Raw genomic sequence first — 22,037 nt, forward strand, 5'->3', positions numbered from 1 at the left:
ATGCAAATACAATAAGCAAGAGCCATTAGGGTAATGTATGGGCACACTTTCAATACCTGCAAATCGTTTCTGAAGAACCCTTATGGCGTTGGCTGCTGTTGAATGGCGAATTTATGTGATTCTTTAATATGAGGTGTGTCTGGGAAAACAGAATGTTCCAAGAGCAGATTATCATGTGGATAAAGGGACACAGGGTCCCTTTACAAAGAACAACAATAACCATCCAGCCACCCACCATCTGGGCGTCACTCTCCCCCACGACACAAACAACGGAAACCCTGTTGTGGAGAATTTGGGACCTGGAGTGGCGTCCTTGCAAACTGTGCCGACAGCTAAGGGCGGAACAGAGGAAACTCAGAATCAAGAAGAGGACTGGAACCGCCTGTTGACCTGCTGGTGTTACAATTCTGCATCTGTGGTGGTGGGCACGCAATGGGCAACAGCGTCAAATATTTTGCTTTTTAGAAAGCTTCCCAGGATTCTGTGCCTGTCGAAAAGTAAGCAGAGAAACCCTAAATATTAACGTGAAACTCTTGGAAGGTGAGCTAGCCAAAACTTACCGCTGCAGCCTGCATACCCATGAAATATGGCCGAACCCAAAGGTCTCTTGTCTGTCTGTTTTTTGGAATGGATGTAATTTCTTTAAATGCATTTGGGGCATCATCATACTAAAATCAAGTGGGGCATACTTGATGAGATCATTAACTAAGTGCTTTTTTTTTTTTTTTTTTCTTTAAATTCAAAAATGTCCTGCAGCCATTTGTTATAATCTGACTTCCCTCTGGTCGTCAGATTATTTGAACACACTTTCAGACACATTATAAGTCACTGAAATCTATTGATGGCTTGGGAGATAAAATAATTTTAAAAGCTAAGTAATTTTTGTAATCCCACCAAATTTGCAGAGGTAGTTTTCTAAAAGCACAGAGTGGTTATACGACTGTAGAAATGAAAATTTACGGAGACAAGTTGGCGTTGCACTCATGTTTCTACTTTAATATTTTCATGAAAAAGTACTGAGGCAGATTACCTCCAAAGTGCTAATTACTTCTGAGGAATCTGCTCGGCACGGGGTGCGTGGCCCAGGAGGCCACGTGTCTGAGCCACACACGTTGGCAAGCACGTGGAGTCGGGCACAAATGCACCTGCGTGGAACCGCACGAGCGTAGATGGAACGGATTGTGGAAGAGAGAGCGGCGCAGTCACCACAGTTATGTTGGGTCAAGTGGCTCACGGTATCAGCATGGCATGCCACGAAGCCATGGCGAGAGGAGGGCCATCTAGAGTACCGAAAGCCAGTGGCCTGGATGAGAACGGACTCGACGAACTGAACGGAAGGCTGCTTGTTTGTGGAGGATGTTGAGCTTTGCCGGCATGACGGGTTGTATACGCCAGGTTGGAGGGTCGAGAGGTGTCTCCGTGGCCAGACACAGAAAGCGCTGGATGGATGCGTGGCAGAAATAGCACTCTCGGATTTCCCCATTCTGATGCTTGAATATGTGATTGAAAAACTCTATGTGGATGGTATTGAAAGTATCTAAATTTTCTTTGGGGCTGCGAGTCTAGTTCTTTATAGGACCTCTTATGTGTGTGTCTCTGTGCCCGGTGGGTTCTGTAAACCTTGTGCTCAACATTAATAATACTCCCAAGTTTGTGTAGAACCTATCACTTTGTAGGTGTTGTGCCATTCGGTCACACAGTCCTCCTGGGAGGCAGGATGGGCTTAAGTGAGGATTAGATTTCTGCTAAAGTTGGTCAGACAAGAGGTTGAGGGGCCGAGGAAAGCTGGGGGCCTGACTCCTACTCCTGAACCTGACCTTTTCCCTAATGACATCATCCTGGCTCAGAACAGCCATCCCATCCTGTCCCATCGCCCCCACAGCTGCACTGGGAGTTTTCTATTTTCTTTCTTTCTTTCTTCCTTTCCTTTCCTTTCCTTTCCTTTCCTTTCCTTTCCTTTCCTTTCCTTTCCTTTCCTTTCCTTTCCTTTCCTTTCCTTTCCTTTCCTTTCCTTTATTTATTTTGAGAGGAAGAGAGAGAAAGCGGTGGAGAGGCAGAGAGGGAGAGAGAATTCCAAGCAGGCTCTGTGCTGACAGGATCGTCGGCACAGAGCCCGACCCAGGGCTCCAACTCATGAACCGCGAGGTCATGACCTGAGCCGAAGTCGAGCCGACGTTGGATGCTTAACCCACTGTGCCACCCAGACGCCCCTCCCTGGGCGCCTCCTTTCCTAATGCTTTATGGGGCCTCCCTCCACGTGTTTCCAGACCTTCCTTGAAACCTATTTCTGTGGGGCCCTTTTAAAGCCCTGCGTCTGTGTCTCAGTGTTTGAAAGTTTCTGGATTTGTGGTAAAATAAGCTTTGTTCCGTGTTTATCTCCACTTATAAGTGCTTCATGCCCTTTATGAACAAAGGGTGTCTGTGTCATCTCCCTGTGGCCCCAGCGTGAGCCGAGGTCAGGTCCCCTGGGGCTGGTGCTGCCTTAGGGAGGGAGAGCCACTTTCCAAAGCAGAAATCGAGTTTCTGTTTAGCCTCTGTTCCTAGGGGTTGTCATCGGTTTGTCTAAAGACCTTCTTCCTTCATCATGGCCCTTAGCAATGGAACACAGAACTGCATTTCTCCAACAAGTTTGAATTCCCCACATGGAGCCAGATTTACCAAATAAAATTGCTTAATTTAACATTTCTAACTGACCGGGATGTTTATGCAACAAACACGAGATTTCTTCTGACTCAGCTATAATATCTTCTATATTTTACAACGTTCTTGGCAAATTATAAGAGATTGTTGACTTAATCTTACTTTGCTTGTGATGAACCTTCAAATATGAAATAAAATACTCCAAAGGGACATTTCGAGAATTTCCCAGAACCATTTCTATAGATACAGAATGTCCTTGGATAGAACTTGAGAAGTATTTTGTGCCCAAATAATCACACCATAAATTCTGTTCACTAATAAAACTTCTGAAAAGGAACCAAGTGGACGTTCACAGTGAGCAGTGTGTTTTCCAGGGTGCGTGCTGGGAATCAGCTCTTCTCCCAAGTGTGTGAGTCCTGGTAGTCCTGGGCTAACTGCTCTGAGGGTTTCCTCTGAGAGGTGTGGCTCTGCTCTACCTTCCCTAGTGACTTCTCATGGTCTGAAGTGACTCACGGGGCAATGCGGGCCACAAGTGCCAATCACTGCCCTTTTCTTCTTGCCAGTTTCCAAGTTGTGGTTGGAGCGAAAGCTCCTTTATGATGACCATGTGAGCATGGATGGATTTTATTTATGGAGCTGTGTATTTGCTGAGCGAACTCCAGCATATGCAGAAGAGGACAGAACTTACAGGGAACAGATTAAAATTTTAAAAGAGCTGCGTGGTGGCGTTATAAGAGATGCAGTGGCCGTGAGTTATTGTTGTGGATTAGAGCTGAATTACATCTTTAGAAATCACCCGCGTCGCGTGGGTCGCCTCGCCGGCACCTGGAACGGTGCCTGACGGGACCTTCAGCCAGGTGCGTCGGGTACCCCGATCGTTGGAGTGTTATTGTTGAAATGAAAACCAAATGCCCGATCCTAATGTTGGGCTATTTTAGGATCAGAACATTGTTGCTTAAAGGACTTAATATACAGCCAAAAAACTCTGATTCTGGGTAAGTGGAGCCACAGGGGATTTATTGGAAATACTTGGAGGCCTCGAAGAGTGGGAGTTGCACAGCCAAGTGTTCCCCAGGGTCCCGGAGTGGGTTCCTGTGGTCTGGACAGTCCCGCGGAGACCTTCTCCCGGCCTCCTTTGTGTTCACGTGCCAGGGACACGGCACCCAAGTAGGCACGGCTGTGCCCGGGGCAGGAGTCCGCACCCTGCACTCGGGGCGGATCGGGCCGTTTCTGTACTCGGCCCGGAGCGCTTGCCGCTAGGACCTTCTGGGTCCCAGGGTTTCTGTACCGGGACCAGAGCACTGGCTGTTGGGAACAGGGAGTGTGCTGTGCACCCAGAGACCAAGGTTTTCCTTCTCCCTCTTGCTCATGACCGTGATTTTGGCATCTACTGTGACATTGGAATGATTTATGGCCTCTCTGATTATCCTACAAAATGTCCACCTGGACAGATAGGCTGATTGATGAAGCCGCAGTCGTGCTCATCCGGTTTCAGGAGTCTGCGTCCGGCCCAGGAGGCCACGGCAGGGAAAACACTTTCTAGTGGGAACACAGAGGAGGGTCTGAAACGCAACATGTGAATGTTTTTTTCGAGGGGGTACACGGAAATTTGTATGGTTTTTAACAAGTCTCCTAGCATTTGGCAATACAGTCGGTAAGGGACAAGTCACGAAATTCCACACATCGGGGTCCTCGTGTTGTAATTGGAGTGGCCACAGGAACTGCAACCTGGGTCCTTCTCTCACTGTCGATACCAGAACCGCTTATCATCTAAAGAGTGGTTCCTAGGGGCGCCTGGGTGGCTCAGTCGGTTAAGCGGCCGACTTCGGCTCAGGTCATGATCTCGCGGTCCGTGAGTTCGAGCCCCGCGTCGGGCTCTGTGCTGACAGCTCGGAGCCTGGAGCCCGTTTCAGATTCTGTGTCTCCCTCTCTCTGACCCTCCCCCGTTCATGCTCTGTCTCTCTCTGTCTCAAAAATAAATAAACGTTAAAAAAATTAAAAAGAAAAAGAGCAGTTCCTCGAGGGCCTGTTAGGTGCCAGGCCATCCCAGCTGACACTTGGGAAGCACGGTCCTCGTGCTCCGCTCGTGCATCTAACCTCCTTCATCCTCGTGGGACCCCCTGAGTTGGGTGCTGGTCCCCCACGGCACATTCTTTCTCAGCTTCTCGGCGGTCCCACCTGCTCGATGTTACGTCGACAGTCGCAAAGTCCCTGTGAACTGCAGTCAGCTGGTTCCGAACAGACTAAAGCGTGGTTTATGGAAAATGGCTTCATAAGCAGGAAAGTGCTATAAAGATTTTATATCCACTCAAGGCATCGTTCTCTCCGTTTCCTTCCTTTGGAGAAATGGGAAGGCAAAAGAATGCCATTACTCGATTCCATAGAGAAGCTCAGGCGGAGGACGGGTGTGTTCCCGGGGCTGTGGGCCTGCGGTCCCTCAGGGCAGCTCAGGGGGAGAGGGCCCACAGCCCTGGGGGGCCCGGAGCCGCCCTACCGTTAGCCACGTATGTGCCCGGGGACACAGGGCTCTGTTCTCTGCAGTGATTCCGTGAGTGAGAGCCTGACCGGTCCCACCTCCGACACTTCTGTGATCGGCCTTGACCTCGAGCCTCCTGGGGTCAGGGGGTGAGTGGCCGGGTCTCCGCATGTCCGCTCGAGGGGCTGAGTGGTCAGAGGCCCTCCCGGAGAAAGCCCACTGCGAAGACAAAGTGCAGACAAGCGCACACATTTGGAATTCTTTAAAATGGGGGAGGAGGGAGATTTAATTTGCCGGTGTTAATTTTTACCCTTTTGTGTCTAGGCCGGAATTATCCAGAACAGGAGTGTTTGGAATATGCTGACCATTTCTAGATTGCATTTCAGACCGTGTGTGACTCTACAGCGAAGGATAAAGTGCTCCCCAGGTTTTACTTTGTTGGGCTCGAGTTCCTTACCCTCTGAGGATTATGGAGTAGACCGCACTCACCTTGTGGGGGTGCTGGAGTGTGGATAGCCCCGTGCAGTCGGCTTGCTTGCAGAGCTGTTTGTCCTCCACATCTTCATGTAAATTCGGGTTAGTTAACCCCTGGTGTGTGATATAGTGATTCAGCACCCGCGTCGCACCTGCTGCCCACCTCCCTCCCTCTGGTGGCCGTCGGTATGTTCTCCGTAGTTGAGAGTCTGGTTCGTGGTTCTCCTGTCTCTCTCTCACCCCGTGTTCATTCTCTTTGTGTCTTAAATTCTACATGTGAGGGAAATCATCTGATGTTTGTCTTTCTCTGACTGACGTATTTTACGGAGCATAATACATTCTAACTCCATCCACGTTGTTACAAACGGGACGGAAAGATTCCATTCTTTTTTATGGCCGAGTAGTATTCCATTGTGTACATGTACCACATATTCCTTATCCGTTCATCCATCGATCGACACCTTGGGCTCTTTCCATCATTTGACGATTGTCGATAATGCTGCTATAAACATCCAAGGGCATGTATCCCTTTGAACTCGTGTTTTGGTATTCTTTGCGTAAATACCTAGTAGTGCGGTTGCTGGATTATAGGGTAGTTCTGTTTTTAACTTTTTTGAAGAACCTCCATACTTTTTTCCAGATGGCTTATTTATTTATTTATAAATATTTAATTATTTTGAGAGAGAGAGAGAGAGAGAGTGTGCATGAGCAGGGGAGGGGCACAGAGAGAGAGGGAGAGAGAGGGAATCCCAAGCAGGCTCCATACTGGCAGCCCAGAGCCCAATGTGGGGCTCAAACTCACGAACTGTGAGATCATGAGCTGAAATCCAGAGTCGAACGCTTTACCTCCCGAGCCCCCCTGGTGCCCCCAGGAGACATATTGAAGTCAGTGTCACACAGGGGGCGCGAGAACCGCATCTGCCCGGAGGTCGGACGGGTGCAGGCTGACAAACCGGTCAGACCTTGTGCTTCTGAGTTTGACGGGTCTGGATCTGAGCTCTGGGTCAGCCCCTTCCTAGCCGCGTGGCCTTCCCCAAGTGGCTTATCCGTGCCTCTGTTTTCTCATCTGCCAAATGGCTGCCTGAGAAAGCCCACGAAATGAATTAGGGCAGGTCTAGCCCTTGGAAAACCCTACGAGCAGCTGCTTGTTACATGAGTGGTGGATGCCGTGAGATTGTGCCTCTGTCACCGTTAGCAGCAAGCATTTTCCACAGTCACCGGTGCCATCGTGTGCCATGGACACGCCCTGTGGCTGTCGCAGCCGTGTGGCCCCAGGCTCGCCGTCTGCCGAGACTGGGTTCTTTGGTGCTCGGACATAAGCTGGGCTTGTGTACTTTCACGTCCTTTGCTTCAGCGTCATCTTAAATAAAAGTTGGTGACAAAATTGAAAGTAGAAACTAATTGATAATTAAAAGTCCAGCACTGATTTGCAAAAAAAAAAAAAAAGAAAAGTAAGTTTGCAAATACTGACAAACGGCCTCAATTTTTACAACCTGGACTGAAACCTGGGTGCGGGACCACAGGCCGATGCTGCCGTCCGGATCGTCGTGCACCCAGAGCCGCCCCTCCTTTAACAGGTGGCTGCCGGTCACCTGGGCCCACCGTGCCTCCCTGAGCCCTGCCGACCCGGCCCCCCTCCGACTGGCCAGCCTCTGCCCCTTCCTCCCCGGCTTCCTGCAGCCTTCCGGTCGCACCCGCGGGCCCCGCGAGGGACCCACTGCGCTCACGCCTCTGTCCTTTGTCCCCAGTGTCCTCCTGCGACCAGGAGCAGCAGTCGGCCCTGGAAGAGGCCAGGCAGCCCAAGAACGACAACGTGGTGATTCCGGAGTGCGCCCACGGCGGGCTCTACAAGCCGGTGCAGTGCCACCCGTCCACCGGCTACTGCTGGTGCGTCCTCGTGGACACCGGCCGCCCCATCCCCGGCACGTCCACCAGGTAGCGCTGCGCCCGCGGGCCGGGAGGCGCGGGCGGGAGGCCAGGGAAGGCGCGCCTGCTGTGGGTGCGCCGTCACGGGTGCCCGGCCCCGGACCTCGCTCTGCTGCCCGGACAGCGCCGTGGGGCTGCCGCGGACACGAATGGCTCCGGCCGTCGGCACCTGGAGCACGCCGCCCCTCCGACGGCCCCGGGAGCTGCCAGCGTGCAGCGGGGAGCGGTGACGGCTGAGGCTCCCGGGCCCCGACTCCGGCCGGCTGCAGTCGGGCAGGCGGGCTCGCTATCCAGCAGGGTGGGCGGCAGAATGCGCCGCGTGTCCACGGCGGGCTTCCCCTGCTCTGCCTGTGGCACGGGGAGCCCCGCGTTTTCTAAGCCGGAAGAACCGATCGCCCCAGATGGCTTTCTTTTTCCTGTTTGTTTTTTCCAAATGGCTTTCTTTAGCATAAAATCAAGACCGTGTGCTAAAGGCGAGCTCAGCAAGAGCCGTTCAAGGGTCTGAGATGCAGACGCATCTATTCCCTCGTATTGTGCGTGAGTTTGAGCCAGGCGGTTGCGTCATCGTGCCCGAAGCGCACGAACTGCTCGTAGAATTGGGATAGACACGAGTGAAGATGCGTTTGCAGTCCTTTGTTACGTGAATTGAGTTTGAATCTTCGTAGATTGATAAGATAATTCACCAATCTGCAAAAATATTTCAAAAGTCATCCAATCCGGCCGCTGGTTTCATATCTAGCACCTAGGCGTGAGCGTTTTGACGCTTCCGGAATTATTTCCCCCAGTCTTTCAAGGGTGACCATGAGACATTTAGGGGAGGAAGCCGCCCAAGTGGATTCCAGGCGGCCGAAGGACAGGTGACCAGCTCTCAAACGTCTGGTCGACGTGCGGTGCGCCCACACCTGGTCCCCGTCCGGGACAAGCAGGGAGCAAATCGGAAGAACACAGTGGCATCCAAGCCGGTTCTTGGTGGCCAGCGAGTCACCCGTTCTGGCCACACGCCTTCCGTGCCCGCCCAGAGCAGACCCCCGCCCAGGCCTGCAGGCCGGAGAGTGGGGCTCAGCGACTACACGGCTCCTGCAGGAAAGCGTCCACACAAGTGTGCCCTGCACGGCTTGAGAAGAACGTAAATCTGTTTAGGGTGTTGGCGTGAGTGCTTTGTCTTGGTTCCCGTGCCCGTGTGTGTAGGGACTGTTTCCTAAAAACCTTTCTCAGGAAGCAGTATTTCTGCCTTTAGAACTCAGGCTTGTTCACTGTGCATTTAGGTTGGGGCCTTTGCTCCCCAGGCCAGGGCTTGTGCTGCTGCCCTGATGGCCCCTCGGCCACACCTCCGGAAACGGGGGCCAGGCTCGCCGGGAGAGGCTTTGTTCACACTGACCAACGGAAATCCTTATGCTGTCGAAACCAGAACTGCTCGTATTGGCTCTGAGATGACCGGACCAGGGTTTACGGTGTCGTCCCTAGGGGACCTGTATGCATTTTTATCATAATCAGACAAGTAATATAGGAACCCCTCTTTCCTCCCATCTGTCCCGATTTCTTTCTGCCCAGACTTTATCGTGGCTTCAAAAACTTCAGGGAGAAGAGCATCAAGTTCTCATTTTCTCAGAATTTGCCTACAGAAGGGAGTACCTCCCTCTTAGAACTTTGAGTTTCAAGAAACAGCATTAAATTAAACCCAGTGAGGAAGACCCTTTGGATGCCTGCATTTCTGTCTCATCCCTCCACCCACCCGTACATCCGTGCATCTGTCCATCCGTCTATCATCCATCCGTGGACATAAACAGTGAGGGGCCACGTTTACCTCAGGTGAGAATTAGAGATGAAGAAAGCTGCATTTCAGTTGACGCTACGATTTGGTGATGTCACTGATGACACAGGATCTCCCAGGTCTTTACTTTGACATCCTCGCTGTGTTGTCTTTAGCCTTGAATGGACTCTTCTCATGGTCATAAGATGGCTGCAGGCATCCGGGCATCTCATCCAGACACCACAGTGCTCAGAGGATACACAGCCCATTTCTTTACCAGGAGTCCAAACAACCTTCCCTAAACGTTACCTAGCAAATTTAATTCATGGATTGTTGGCCAGAACTGGATCGCACGACCACGGGCAAACTCATGACTGGCATGAAAAATGGACCTGGTTTAGACTGATCTCTAGAGAGGCATGGATGTTGGGAAATCAAAATTATCCACCTTAAGGGATATCTGATAAGCTGCGGGCCAGCCTCACCCACATCTACGACTGGCTGTACTGTGACTGGGCAGGAAGCCTGCAGAAAGTCCTCTTTCTGTCGCATCGATGCTATTTTCTTACGATTTTCTGAAACAAGCAGTTCCAGGGAGATACTTTGTAGTTTCGCTGTATATTTGTGTAGATGGTGCATGTTTTTTCCCTCAGTTATCGTCTATATTTGCCGACGGGAAGAGTAATTTAAAGCTCCAAGACAGAGAGAAGGCATAGAAATAAAATGCACCGTCGTTGTAAGCCAGGTAGCTCCCTTTTCCTCGTCTCACCAGGCCAGGTAATGAAAACTCCCGGATGTTGGGGCCGGGGACAGTAGAAGTACGTGTTTGCCTGCCAGCATGGAGAGTGGCTTCCGTCCAGCACAGAATTTCTGGTTCGGATGATCATCGGGGCAGAAACGGGTTGGGCCACGCGCAGACGTGCCTCTTGGTTCTCCTGCCTTTTGGTGTCAGAACTGGCATCTTGGCTGTAGAGTGGTGATTCCCTGTGGGCCGGGGCCCAGGCACCCGCGTGAGCCCACGCCCATGCGTGGTCCAGTGGGATCTGGGAGGAGAGGGGCGGGTTCCAGCCGGCCCCTGCTTCATAGTGGGGAGAGCTGAGTGGGCTATCCGATTATCCGACTAAGCGTGGATCGGGCTGATGGCCAGCTCCTACATTAGCTCCCAGAGCAGAGCCATCTGTCTTTCACTTTCCTGATGGCCAATGAAGCATTCGCCCATCTGCCATTAGACTTCAGGCTGTTCTTTTCTTTTCTTTTTTTTTTTTTAATATTTATTTATTTTGGGGAGACAGAGTGCAAGCAGGGGAGGGGCAGAGAGAGGGAGACACAGAATCCGAAGCAGGCTCCGGGCTCTGGGCTGTTAGCACAGAACCTGACGCGGGGCTCGAACTCACGAAGCGTAGGATCGTGACCTGAGCCAACGTCGGACGCTTACCTGACTGAGCCACCCAGGGGCCCCAGACTTCAGGCTGTTCTTACCTCGCAGTAGGGCAGCCCCCCCATTCCCCACCCCAGAGCCCGACTCTGTCACTGGCCAAGTGCACGCGAAATCACCCTCCTCCCCAGCGGAGAGCCTGGTATCTGACGGGCAAGCAGACAGTCGAGAGATGCTCATTTTTACTTGGCACAAGTGAGCGAAACGCTATTGAAAAGAATGTGAGGGGCGTAAACACTGAATTTGTTTTTACTTGAGACTTCAAAGGCGTTAATTCTGTTCCTTGAGATCGCCATTTCCGCAAGTTACGGCGTGTCACCATCCTCTTAAAAGAGGCAGAATGCTGTCATTTAAGTATGCATTTTTGAATCCGCACGTGTAGGATTCTTAAGAGCTCTCCAGTGAAACGGGGGACCAAGCCGGAAGGACGAGCATGGCTGGCTTCCAGGCCGCTTCAAAGAAAGGCTCGGAGCGGGGGACTGCCACGCGGAGGGCTCCGCACAGAGTCCACGTCGTGGGTTGGCCTCTGACCCCGCAGAGCGGCCCGTGGCTGTCCCCGAGGGGCACCCCCTGCTACTCCTGCAAACGGGACGTGCCCTCAGTGGCCGGGCACTTGACTGTCCGCCGGGAGTTCCGTCCCCAGCTCCCGCCTGTCCCGTCAGCAGCAGGGGCGCTTGCTCGGCTCCCCACGCGGCCGTCAGCTGTGATGGTGTCCGTTCTCGCACGGGCACCGGTTCCAGCCTGTTCCAGCCCGCGGACACGGACCGGAGCCTGCGATAGAGACCGCGAGTTGTGCAAACGTCACCCGTGAGAACGGGAGCTTAGCAGCAATCCCTCGACCGCTGGCTGCTTTCGCGCGCTCTCTCTGGGTGGCTTTTGGCTCCCCTGTGCCCGCTGCGGTTCCGGGTGTGGGGGCCACCCTGCTTGAGGCGGGTCCCCTCGCCTGTGCTCAGGGTGTCGTGACTGTGGGCCCGCTGCCGTCGACGCCGAACCCCACTGCGTTCCAGGCGAGTGTGAACGTGACAGCTTAACTGTGCGCCTGAGTGCGTGGGGGACGCTTCAGGTTCAAAATCAACGTTTTGAAAAGTCCGTTTCGTTTGTGTGAGTGAGTGTTAACTTCTCTGGCATCAAAGAGAGTTTTCAGGGTGGGGGGCGGGGGGCTCGGGTTCCCCCTGGCGCTTCCAGCCGCGGCGGGTCGTCCCCCCGCCCCGGGACTGGGCACCGGGGAGACGCTGGAGTTTCTTTTGTTCCCTGTGGCGGGAAAACAAAACAGCAAAGAGAAAGAGGAACCCGAAGTGACCTGTGAGAAGGAAACGTGGTGCCCCGCCCCTTCCTCCCGGAGTGAGGAAGGAGACCACGGCAGGAGGGACGCTGGAACCTCGATCACTTCCCTGAAAGTCAGCAGGGGTCGGTCCGGAACATTCCACCTACGTCCCCTCCCCCCGGCTCACACTGCCCAAGACTCTTTCCAGACCCGGCTGACCGCGTGGGTGCTCAGGGAGGCAGGTCCCGCAGGTAGAGGCCCCGCGGCACGGGGGCCGTCCTCCCTGCGGCCTGGGTCTCCACTGCCGGTGCTCCCACACGCGTTCCTGAGGAGCCGTCGGGAGGCCCTCGGGGGGCCAGTGCCGGCTGCCGGCCTGGCATCAGAGCCCTCAGCAGAGGTGCCCGGGGGCCCGTCAGTGCTAGAGCCACCCCTGCACCTGCTCTCCTGAGGGGGGTGTCAGCGGCAGCCACAGCGCCTGCTCCACGCGGCCCCCACCCCCCTGTCCGTTCTCTGCGCCTTTCTGTCCACTTGATGGGGGCCGGGCGTAGTGTTTTCTTTCTCCTTCCCTCCCTCCTCCCTCCCTCCCCCCGCCCTCCCTTCCTTCCTCCCTCCCTCCCTTTCTTCCTTCCTCCCTTCCTCCCTTTCTTCCTTCCTTCCTTCCTCCCTTCCTTCCTTCCTTCCTCCCTCTCTCCCCCCTCCCTCCCTCCCTTCCTTCCTTCCCCTCTCCCTCCCCCTCCCTCCCTTCCTTCCTTCCTTCCTCCCTCCCTTCCTTCCTTCCTTCCTCCCTCCCTTCCTTCCTTCCCCTCTCCCTCCCCCTCCCTCCCTTCCTTCCTTCCTTCCTCCCTCCCTCCCTTACTTCCCTCCCTCCTTCCCTTCCTTCCTCCCTCCCTTTCTTCCTTCCTTTCTCTCTCCCTTTCTTCCTCCCTTCCTCCTTCCCTTCCTCCCTCCCTCCCTTTCTTCCCTTCCTCTTTCCCTTCCTTCCTTTCTCCCTCCCTTTCTTCCTTCCTTCCTCCCTCCCCTCCTTCCTTCCTTCCTCCCCTCCTTCCTTCCTCCCTCCCTCTCTCCCTTTCTTCCTTCCTCCCTCCCTCCCTCTCTTCCTTCCTTCCTTCCTCCCTCCCTCCCTCCCTTCCTTACTTCCCTCCCTCCTTCCCTTCCTTCCTTTCTCCCTCCCTTTCTTCCTTCCTTTCTCGCTCCCTTTCTTCCTTCCTTCCTCCCTCCCCTCCTTCCTTCCTCCCTCCCTCCCTTTCTTCCTTCCTCCCTCCCTCTCTCTCTTCCTTCCTTCCTTCCTCCCTCTCTTCCTTCCTTCCTTCCTCCCTTTCTTCCTTCCTCCCTTCCTCCTTCCCTTCCTCCCTCCCTCCCTGCCTCCTTCTTTCCTTCCTCCGTCTCTCCTTCCTTCCTTCCTTCCTCCCTCCCTCCCTCCCTCCCTCCCTTCCTCCTTCCCTTCCTTCTTCCCTCCCTGCCTCCTTCTTTCCTTCCTCCGTCTCTCCTTCCTTCCTTCCTTCCTTCCTTCCTTCCTTCCTTCCATCCCTTTCCTTCTCTTCTTTCCTTCCTTTTTCCTTCCTTTCTTAACACAGGGACAACCTGTAGTAGCTTCATAAATTGGATTAAGATTTAGTTGGTCTCTCAGATATAAATAAAAAATTCGGAGGTTCTTTCTGAGAGTTTGTATTCTCTCCCGGGGCCACAGCCACTGCCCTCACCTGCCCCTGGCCCCTCCCCCTCTGAACCGTAACAAATCCTGGAAGACATGGGGTTGGTGTTCGGCAGCCGCCGTGTAAGATTTGTCCCAGAAACCGGACGGAGAGGTGGAGTCTTGTGCAATGCGCTCCTTCCTCCCGACTGTGAAAACTAAACTTCAGTAAATTGTCACAGAGGTCACGGAACGTCCTCAGTCCTGAGAAGTGGACACCACAGATGCTCTGTGGTCCAAGGACGGGGGCCGTCGCACAACTGCCTGGGAAACAGAGGAGAGCACCGCCTTCTGAGTCTGAACCCGCTTTCCCTTCCGTTCCCTCACAGGTACGAGCAGCCAAAATGTGACAACACAGCCCGGGCTCACCCGACCCGAACAAGGGACTTGTACAAGGACCGTCCCCTGCAAGGTAAGCGCCACAGAGGCGTGGTGGGCACGCCTCCCCCAGCACCTGAGCTTTCTCGAAACTTCAGGATGAGAAGGAATCTCTCCAGCTCTGTCCCAAGTGGGCACCTGCGGGGCGGGGCTCACACGGGCTCACACGGGCACCTGCCCAGGTCAGCACCTGTGGCCGGCAAGGCCAGAAGTGCCGAGCCTAAGACCCAGCCTTTCCGAGAAGCGAACGGCGTCTCTAAAATCAGAACTTCTAAACCAAAAGGACCCTTTAATTGGCTTACCTAAAAGAAAGTAGTGACCAGATGTCATGTTCTGACATTCCTTTAGAATGGAATCAACTGTTCAAGGAGCTGAAGTGCAGGTTTTCGTAAAACATGAGCTCGATCTCTGTACCAAGTACGTTTAGTTGCAAAGAACCGTTTCGAATTAAACGGAAGCAGTGAGTTAAACGTTATAATTATTGAAAATACATTCATGAAAAGGCGGCGTCTTTCAGCAAAGAGCACATAAATGTTCGTGGTACAGCAAAAATGATTCCTTCGACAGTTACACCTGAAGCCTTTCGTGGGGGCCGCGTCTCCCCCGGAGTTTGTGTGGGATTAGGGGAGAGGGCCGCGTGCCGGCCGGCGGGGTCTCAGCGGCCGGGCGCAAGTCATGAGATCAAGGAGTTTAGAGACGAAGCTCTGACATCGTGTGGTGCTTCAAAGCCAGTTCGTTTGGGTCTTCTTTTCTTCTTTTAAGTATCTCCAGATTGTGTTTCACCAATGCCTCAGAGACCGTGAAAATCCTTCTCTAATGTCCTTTAGCTCAGAGCACACGTTTGATCTTGGCCTTACACAAAGTCCATAAAAATTCCGCTTAGAAGATGCGGTTCCTGCGTTGTTTGTCCTAGTATCAGGGAAGAGGGTTTTAAACTCTGACACGTAAAGATGTTTTCCTGTTTATGAATAAAGAGAGAAAAGACTGGCGCATCACCGAGACGCGTCCGTTACCCAGCCAACACTGGGAACCAAAGTTCCTAAGACAGAGGGAGGAGAGGAGCAGCTTCCTCCGTGAGAACAGCTCTGCCCGTCGCCCTCGCTTCTCCTGAGACGCCCGCGTGGGGGGCTGTCCCCCAGCTCCCACCAGTGTCTTTTGACACAGGTCCAAGTAGCCTGTGGGAGACATGGTTTTTATCGCACGGTGTCTGTCTCTGGGAGTGGCCTGCCTGCTTTGTGTCTCTGGGATCAGGCTCCCGCGTCTTGGGAGGGGGAGGGCATAGAGGTGCAGCCGCAAACACCCACGCAGATTCCCAGTTAAGCGCCTTGTGCATACGTGATGTCTTACCCTTACAAGGAGCTCAGTGAATTGCCCAATCGCACGCGCCCTCATGTTCTCGGACCGGAGGGCCTTCTCTCCCTCCGTCGTCGGGTGCGATCTCTTGCCTCCGTGGTGGACGAGACTGTTCCTCACAGGAAACAGTGAATCTAGCAGGCGCTTGGTGCACGGAGAGCCCTCGCTGTGTTCAGCTGGTCTTAATGCTGTCTCATAAACGTCAAGCAGATTGTTTGACTTTGGCTCTGAGGGTCCAAGACGCTTACCTTTTCCTTATTTGATAATACGGGACTGCACTGCCTCTAACTAGAGCGTGTGTGGTTTCGACCGGGTTCGTGATTCAAGACGGGAATGGTCGTTTGTCTCGTGGAAGCGGCTGAGGGTCCAGTTGAGAAGCACGCGGATGTCTCACTGGCTGGTGCGGCCGTCACAGCACCTTCGGGAGTGTCAGGGAACACGTTGCGAGGAGGCGTCCTTGCAGCTGGACAGCCTGTCCCCTCGGCTGGGTTATCGGGCTGTCACACAGAGACCCCCCCCCCCCCCCCCCGCTCATACCTTAAATAAAAACCAGCCCTCCAGACACACAGGCCACTGTATGCAAACCGTGTAACATTCTGCTTAGTACCGCTCATGACCACTTAATCATTTTGATTTTTCGGAGACAGTTTTCCTTATTAGGGAAAAACAAGTAGGTCTTGAAATGACTCCAGGTTAGAGGCTATTCTTGTCGAGAGGAGAAACGTTTCCAGAATAGCACAGTGGCGGGCCCGTGGGCAGGCGCTTCAAGCCACATTGAGGCTGATGCATTTTCTTCTTAAAAGGTACAGTTTTCACTTTAACTGGCTTTCTAAGCCCCGGCCAGTAAGGGCCCTTTATTTTCTAAGACACGCTGTAATTTTCTCACGGTCCACGTTTTTAGAGGGTCTGTTGACTCTCAGGTAATTATTCCCACGGTTCGTGGGGCGGGGAGCACGTGCCCAGCTCTCACGAGCTGCCGCTCAGTGATGATTTCATCTTTGGGGGCTGGCGCTTTACCGTGTGGAGGGAGGTCAAGATCCCGCTAACGGGTCCCCTATTGAGGACTGGGTCATTACTGGGGCTCTTTTATTCCATGAGTTTCCTTACGGGACATGTCATAGCATCCCGAGAGGGGTAAACACCGAGGGTGGCGGCAATTTTAAACAAAGGCATTAAACTGCCCCTTTTCCATCTACGAATTGGTCTGAGTTCCTCCTGTCCTGGCATCTGTCTGTCACATCTCTTTACGCATCCACCCGGTGACCTCCACCCGCCGTGTCCCCTGCAGAGCTCTGTTCCCGGGGCTGCTGGAACGGAGCCTTTCCCCGGGGGCAGCTCTGTGCCGTCTATGCGGCTCCTTAGGGAGCCTGTCCCGGACACCTGTCTGCGGGACACGGCCACCGCATGTGTTCACGTGGGCTGTGTGCAGATGGCGCATGCCCTCATGTCTTCCGGGAGGGGGGGACTGAGCCTCCCGGGGCCCCGCCGGCTGGCACAGCGCCCAGCACAGAGGAGGCACTCATACGTGGCACAGAGTTTGTAAATTAAGGACACGAGGCCGCGTTTCTCCTCCTCTAAGCCTGTTGGCTGCTCCGGGCCGAGTGACATTGTGGACTTTATTGTAGCAAGCGGTTTGCAGACTATAAGGTGTGCAGTGCGAGTCCTAGACGCCTGGGCTCCTGACGTGGGGGGAGGATGGCCTGGTGGATGGAGCTCCCTTCTCCTGCCAGACCCCCTGAGGGCTTGCCGCCGGCTGAGGGGAGGAAGGCCTGTCTCCTCCTCCTCCGTTCTGGGCAGAGCCTGCGGCATCGTGACGAGACCGACAGACCCACCCCACGGCCCTGAGCCCCCCTCTCCCCACCCCCCCGCTGATGTGGCGCACAGGCTTACTGCAGGGACAAGATGTCCCCAGAGACCCGAGAAGGGGGTAGAACCACAACACACAGTCTTTTCAAGCCTACGGAGACAAAAAGCCCTTCGAGGCCCTGGTGACTGCAGGTGCACTGGGATCTTTGACTCAGCTAGGAACCCTAAAAGCACCCCTGCATCTCTCAAGTACTCTGCTCACAGTGCTCTAATTTTTTGCAAAATTAATTATGATTTTCTAAGGTAAGATAAAATGATCCTTACTTTGTGCTGAGAATAGCAAGTATATGTGTGTGTGTATGTATGTGCATTTATGTATACATGTGTGTGCACGTGTATGTGTGTTCACATGTGTGTACGTTTGTATGTGTATATGTGTGCATATGTGTGTGTATGTATATATGTATGTGTGTGTAATTATGTGTGTTCATGTGTGTTTAGGTTTGTGCATGTATGTTTGTATATATTTGTATATGTGTATTTGTGTATGTGTGTATGTGTGTGCATATATGTGTGTAATTATGTATATGTGTACATATGTGTACAGTGTGTATGTTCATATATGTATGTGTGTGCATATACGTATGTGTATATATGTGTATATTTGTATCTGTGTACATGTGTGTATCTCTGTGTATATGTGTGTATGCATGTGTATGTGTGTATTTTTGTGTAGTTATGTGTGTATGTGTGTAAGTATGTGTATCCATGTATATATGTATATGTGTGTATATGTGTACGTGTGTCTGAGTGTATACATGTGTATATGTGTGTGTATGTATATATATTTGTGAGTGTGTATGTGTGTGTATGTGTGTATGTGTGTGTATCTCTGTGTGTGTATGTATATGTACATGTGTCTGAGTATATACATGTGTATATGTGTGTGTATGTGTGTGTCTGTGTGTCTGAGTATATACGTGTGTGTATGTGTGTGTATGTATATATATGTGTGAGTGTATATGTGTATGTATGTATATGTGTGTATGTGTGTCCGTGTGTGTATATATGTGTGTATATGTGTGTATGTATGTGTACGTGTGTCTGAGTGTATATGTGTGTGTATGTGTATGTATATATATGTGTGAGTGTATATGTGTGTGTATCTATATGTGTGTATGTGTATATATGTGTGTATGTGTGTATGTATGTGTACATGTGTCTGAGTGTATACGTGTGTGTGTACGTGTGTCTGAATGTATACGTGTGTGTATATATATGTGTGAGTGTATATGTCTGTGTATGTATATGTGTGTATGTATATGTGTATATGTGTGTCTCTGTGTGCATATGTGTGTATATGTGTGTATGTATGTGTACTTGTGTCTGAGTGTATATGTGTGTGTATGTATATGTGTGTATGTGTGTGTACATGTGTCTGAGTGTCTACGTGTGTATATGTGTGTGTATGTATATATATGTGTGAGTGTATATGTGTGTGTGTGTATGTGTGTGTACATGTGTCTGAGTGTCTACGTGTGTATATGTGTGTGTATGTGTGTGTCCATGTGTGTGTGCATGCGCACACACCACATCCTCTCCACTCCTGTCTCGACGGACACGTGGGCTGCTTCCACATCTTGCCTGTTGTAAATAATGTGGTAATAAACCTAAGGGCACATCTTTTCAAATTAGCGTTTTAGTGTTTTCATTTTCTTTGGGTAAACACCTACTGGTGCGGCTGCCGGGTCGCACGGTGGCTCTGTTTGTACCTCTCTGAGGAGCCTCTGTACTGTTTCCCACAGGGCTGCGCCAGTCTGCGTTCCCACCAACAGTGCACGCGGGTCCCTTTTCTCCTCGTCCTCACCAGCACTCGAGATTCTTTTCATGCGTCTGTCGGCCGTTTGCCTTCTTTGGAAAAATGTCTGTTCAGGTTCTTTGCCTGTTTTTAATCAGATTATTTGTTTTTCTGGTGTTGATTCATACAAGTTCTTTATATATTTATGATGTTAAGTGAAGTAAGTCAGACAGAGAACGACGATTACCATATGATTTCACTCATATGTGGAATTTAAGACGTGAAACAAAGAAAAGAAGAGACAAACAAAAACCCAGCCTCTTGAGCACAGAGAACAATCTGGTGGTGGCCAGAGCGGACGTGAGTGGGGGGATGGGCGAAGCAGACGACGGGATTAAGAGGGTGGAAACAGTTGCAAAAGCGGCAAGTCACTGGGCACAGCACAGGGGTAGGTCGTAAGACAGTAGCGTTGGTGACCTTCCGTGGCGAGCACGGAACCACTGGGTCCCACACGAACACGGCGCCGTGTGGCAGTTGAACTCCCACTGAACAAAAGGGTAACTGGACCCTAAATGCCGCACCTGGAAAACTCCAGAATTTACCTTTCTTCCAAAGGGGGCTCTGTGTGTGGCCTTCAAGGCCCTTTCGAAGACAATACCAGATGTCAATATCTCACCCATTGGAAATGTCAGCATCTACGACTTTCGTGTCAGATCACATACCCAATTCATAGCCACGAGTCTGCTAAACTGCAGCTGGGCTCGGAACAAAGCGTTTCGTTTGAGATGGGCGGCCCCGTGTCCCTGCAGACGCGGCCAGCTCGGGGCCGCGACACGCGCGCTCTGTGCCCTCGGCGGCTCAGTCTTCCCGGCGCCGAGAGGCTTCCTGCCAGCTGCCTGCTAACAGGGGCCAGGGTAGAGGGGCTGGAGGTGAGAGCAGGTGCGCTGAGTGGGGAGAGGATTTCGAGGACACAGTGCGTCCTGTGCCGAGCTCTCTGATGGCATCACGGTAACCGTTGGTGCTTGTGAACTCGGGGTCGAGGTTTGGGTCTGGGCTTCTGGATGTGACAGGAGACTCAGTAGCCGTGCTTGGGAGAAAGACCTGAGCTACTTTATTTTATGTCTTGACTAGTGATCTTGACGGTTTAAATACCAACTTAAACTTGCAAGTGAGTAAGGTTACCGAGCCTTTAGATGCAAATTGCATTTTGTAGGATGCGTGACAGAGAGATGGGCCGTTAAGTCCAGCTTTACTGGGGAAAGATGCGGAGTAAAAACCCAGTTAAAATCACACACGTATTTTCTGTCCTAAAGACTTGGGGGGACAGCAATCCCAGGACAAGGGGGGCCAAGGGCATTAGGGTCCCCTGGTTGAGAACGTCTGATAGTCAAGACATGGCGTCTGCGGGGACATCCTGAGACGCCAGCTCCTCCTCGGGGAGGGGTTTCAGGGACTCAACGCAAGGCCCTGGGAGCCCCGCAGGACACAAGGAACGCGCGGTAAGTGGGACTTGTATCCAGCGCAGGACCCGTGCTCCGCGAGAGCAGAGCGTTCTGGTGAAACCTTCCGTGAGTCGAAATGGGTAAAGTGAAGAGGCCATTACTGTAAATTTATATAGAAGAGTTCTTGAGCGTTCCCAGAGCCCAAAACCTACCTTTCTGGGACCTCGGGGCACAGCTTGCTAACAGACGCACAACATACACGGAGACGATGCCCCGATGCGCCCAGACACGGTCCTGGGCTCTGGGGGCTGGAGGTGGCGATGCTTATGTGGTTCCGGGAAAGGGGGTGCCCGGTGCCCACCGCCCGTGTGCAGGCTCGCTGCGGACCGACGCGGGGCTAGGGGCGCTTTTCTCCTTGTTTTCATCCCACCGTCTTCAGATGGCCTTTGGTCAGTGAACACGGCTTCTAAGGTAAGCCTTTCCTAAAGGCGAGGCGGCGTGTGGCAAACTTGAGAAAGCGGGGTGCCTGCACCCCGTTTCCTAGGAGACAAGCTGGTGGGGTCCTGGAGGTGCAGAAGACATACACAGAGCCAGGACTGAAAAGTCGTAACTGTGCTGCACTTGGCGGGGTTCCCGGTGAGATTTTTTACTTTTTTAATGTTTATTTATTTTTGAGAGAGACAGAGACAGAATGCAAGTGGGTGAGGGGCAGAGAGAGAGGGAGACACAGAATCCGAAGCGGGCTCCAGGCTCCGAGCTGTCGGCACAGAGCCCGACGCGGGGCCCGAACTCACAAGCCGTGAGATCATGACCTGAGCCGAAGTCAGACGCTCCCCCGACTGAGCCACCAGGCGCCTCGTTCCTGGTGAGATTTTTATTAGAATATGTATTTAGTTCAGTTGGCATTTTTCTCCATTTTTAAGAGAATGAAGATAAACTGGAGGAGGTTTGCTGGAAAATTGTGGGAATTACTCATTCACAGTAAAATAAGAACAAATTAAGGCCAAGTTAAAGAAGCAAAGGTTTTTTTGTTTTGTTTTGCTTTGTTTTTTGGTCTTAACACGCAGAGGAAGGAATCCTAAAGGTCGACTGGAAACTTTCAGTTACTTACAAGAAAGTCGGACGCTGTTTCCGAGTATTAATGCTTCGGTACTGAACCAACTGAGAAAGAGTGTTAAGGCGGTTCCTTGCCTGAGTCACCGAATATAAAGGGGAGCTTCTTGTGCCTAAAAGAGAGTTGAGAAATCTAGTTTGCGATAATATTTGGATGAAAATGTAGTTTAAAAATGCAGGCGCGCCTGGGTGGCTTGGTCGGTTAAGCGTCTGACTTCCACTCAAGTCATGATCTCACGGTTCGTGAGTTTGAGCCCCACGTCGGGCTCTGTGCTGGCAGCTCGGAGCCCGGAGCTGCTTCGGATTCTGTGTCTCCCTCTCTCTCTGCCCCTCCCCAGCTCACCCTCTGTCTCTCTCAAAAATAAATAAAACATTTTTAAAAAGAGCTATTAAAAATGCAGGAAAGTGGAGAGCCCGTTTCTTTCGTATCCTCTCAGATGGATATTTGTGACTAATTGGTTAGAAGCGATGTTCACTCTTGCCCGGAGCCTC

The 22,037-nt window shown here is 52.3% G+C and overlaps 1 protein-coding gene across 4 annotated transcripts in view; it reads left to right on the forward strand.

Moving 5' to 3' along the window:
- Positions 1 to 22,037, forward strand: part of SMOC2 (SPARC related modular calcium binding 2) — a 162,962-nt gene that overhangs the window by 107,936 nt on the left and 32,989 nt on the right. For all 4 annotated transcript variants that reach the window (XM_042940314.1, XM_042940315.1, XM_042940316.1 and 1 more), the window contains exons 8-9: positions 7,339 to 7,525; positions 13,985 to 14,067. In XM_042940314.1, coding sequence (XP_042796248.1) covers positions 7,339 to 7,525; positions 13,985 to 14,067 — 270 coding nt within the window. The remainder of the gene's footprint in view (positions 1 to 7,338; positions 7,526 to 13,984; positions 14,068 to 22,037) is intronic.

The sequence above is a fragment of the Panthera leo genome, chromosome B2, assembly GCF_018350215.1.
Source record: "Panthera leo isolate Ple1 chromosome B2, P.leo_Ple1_pat1.1, whole genome shotgun sequence".
NCBI classification, from domain to species: domain Eukaryota; kingdom Metazoa; phylum Chordata; class Mammalia; order Carnivora; family Felidae; genus Panthera; species Panthera leo.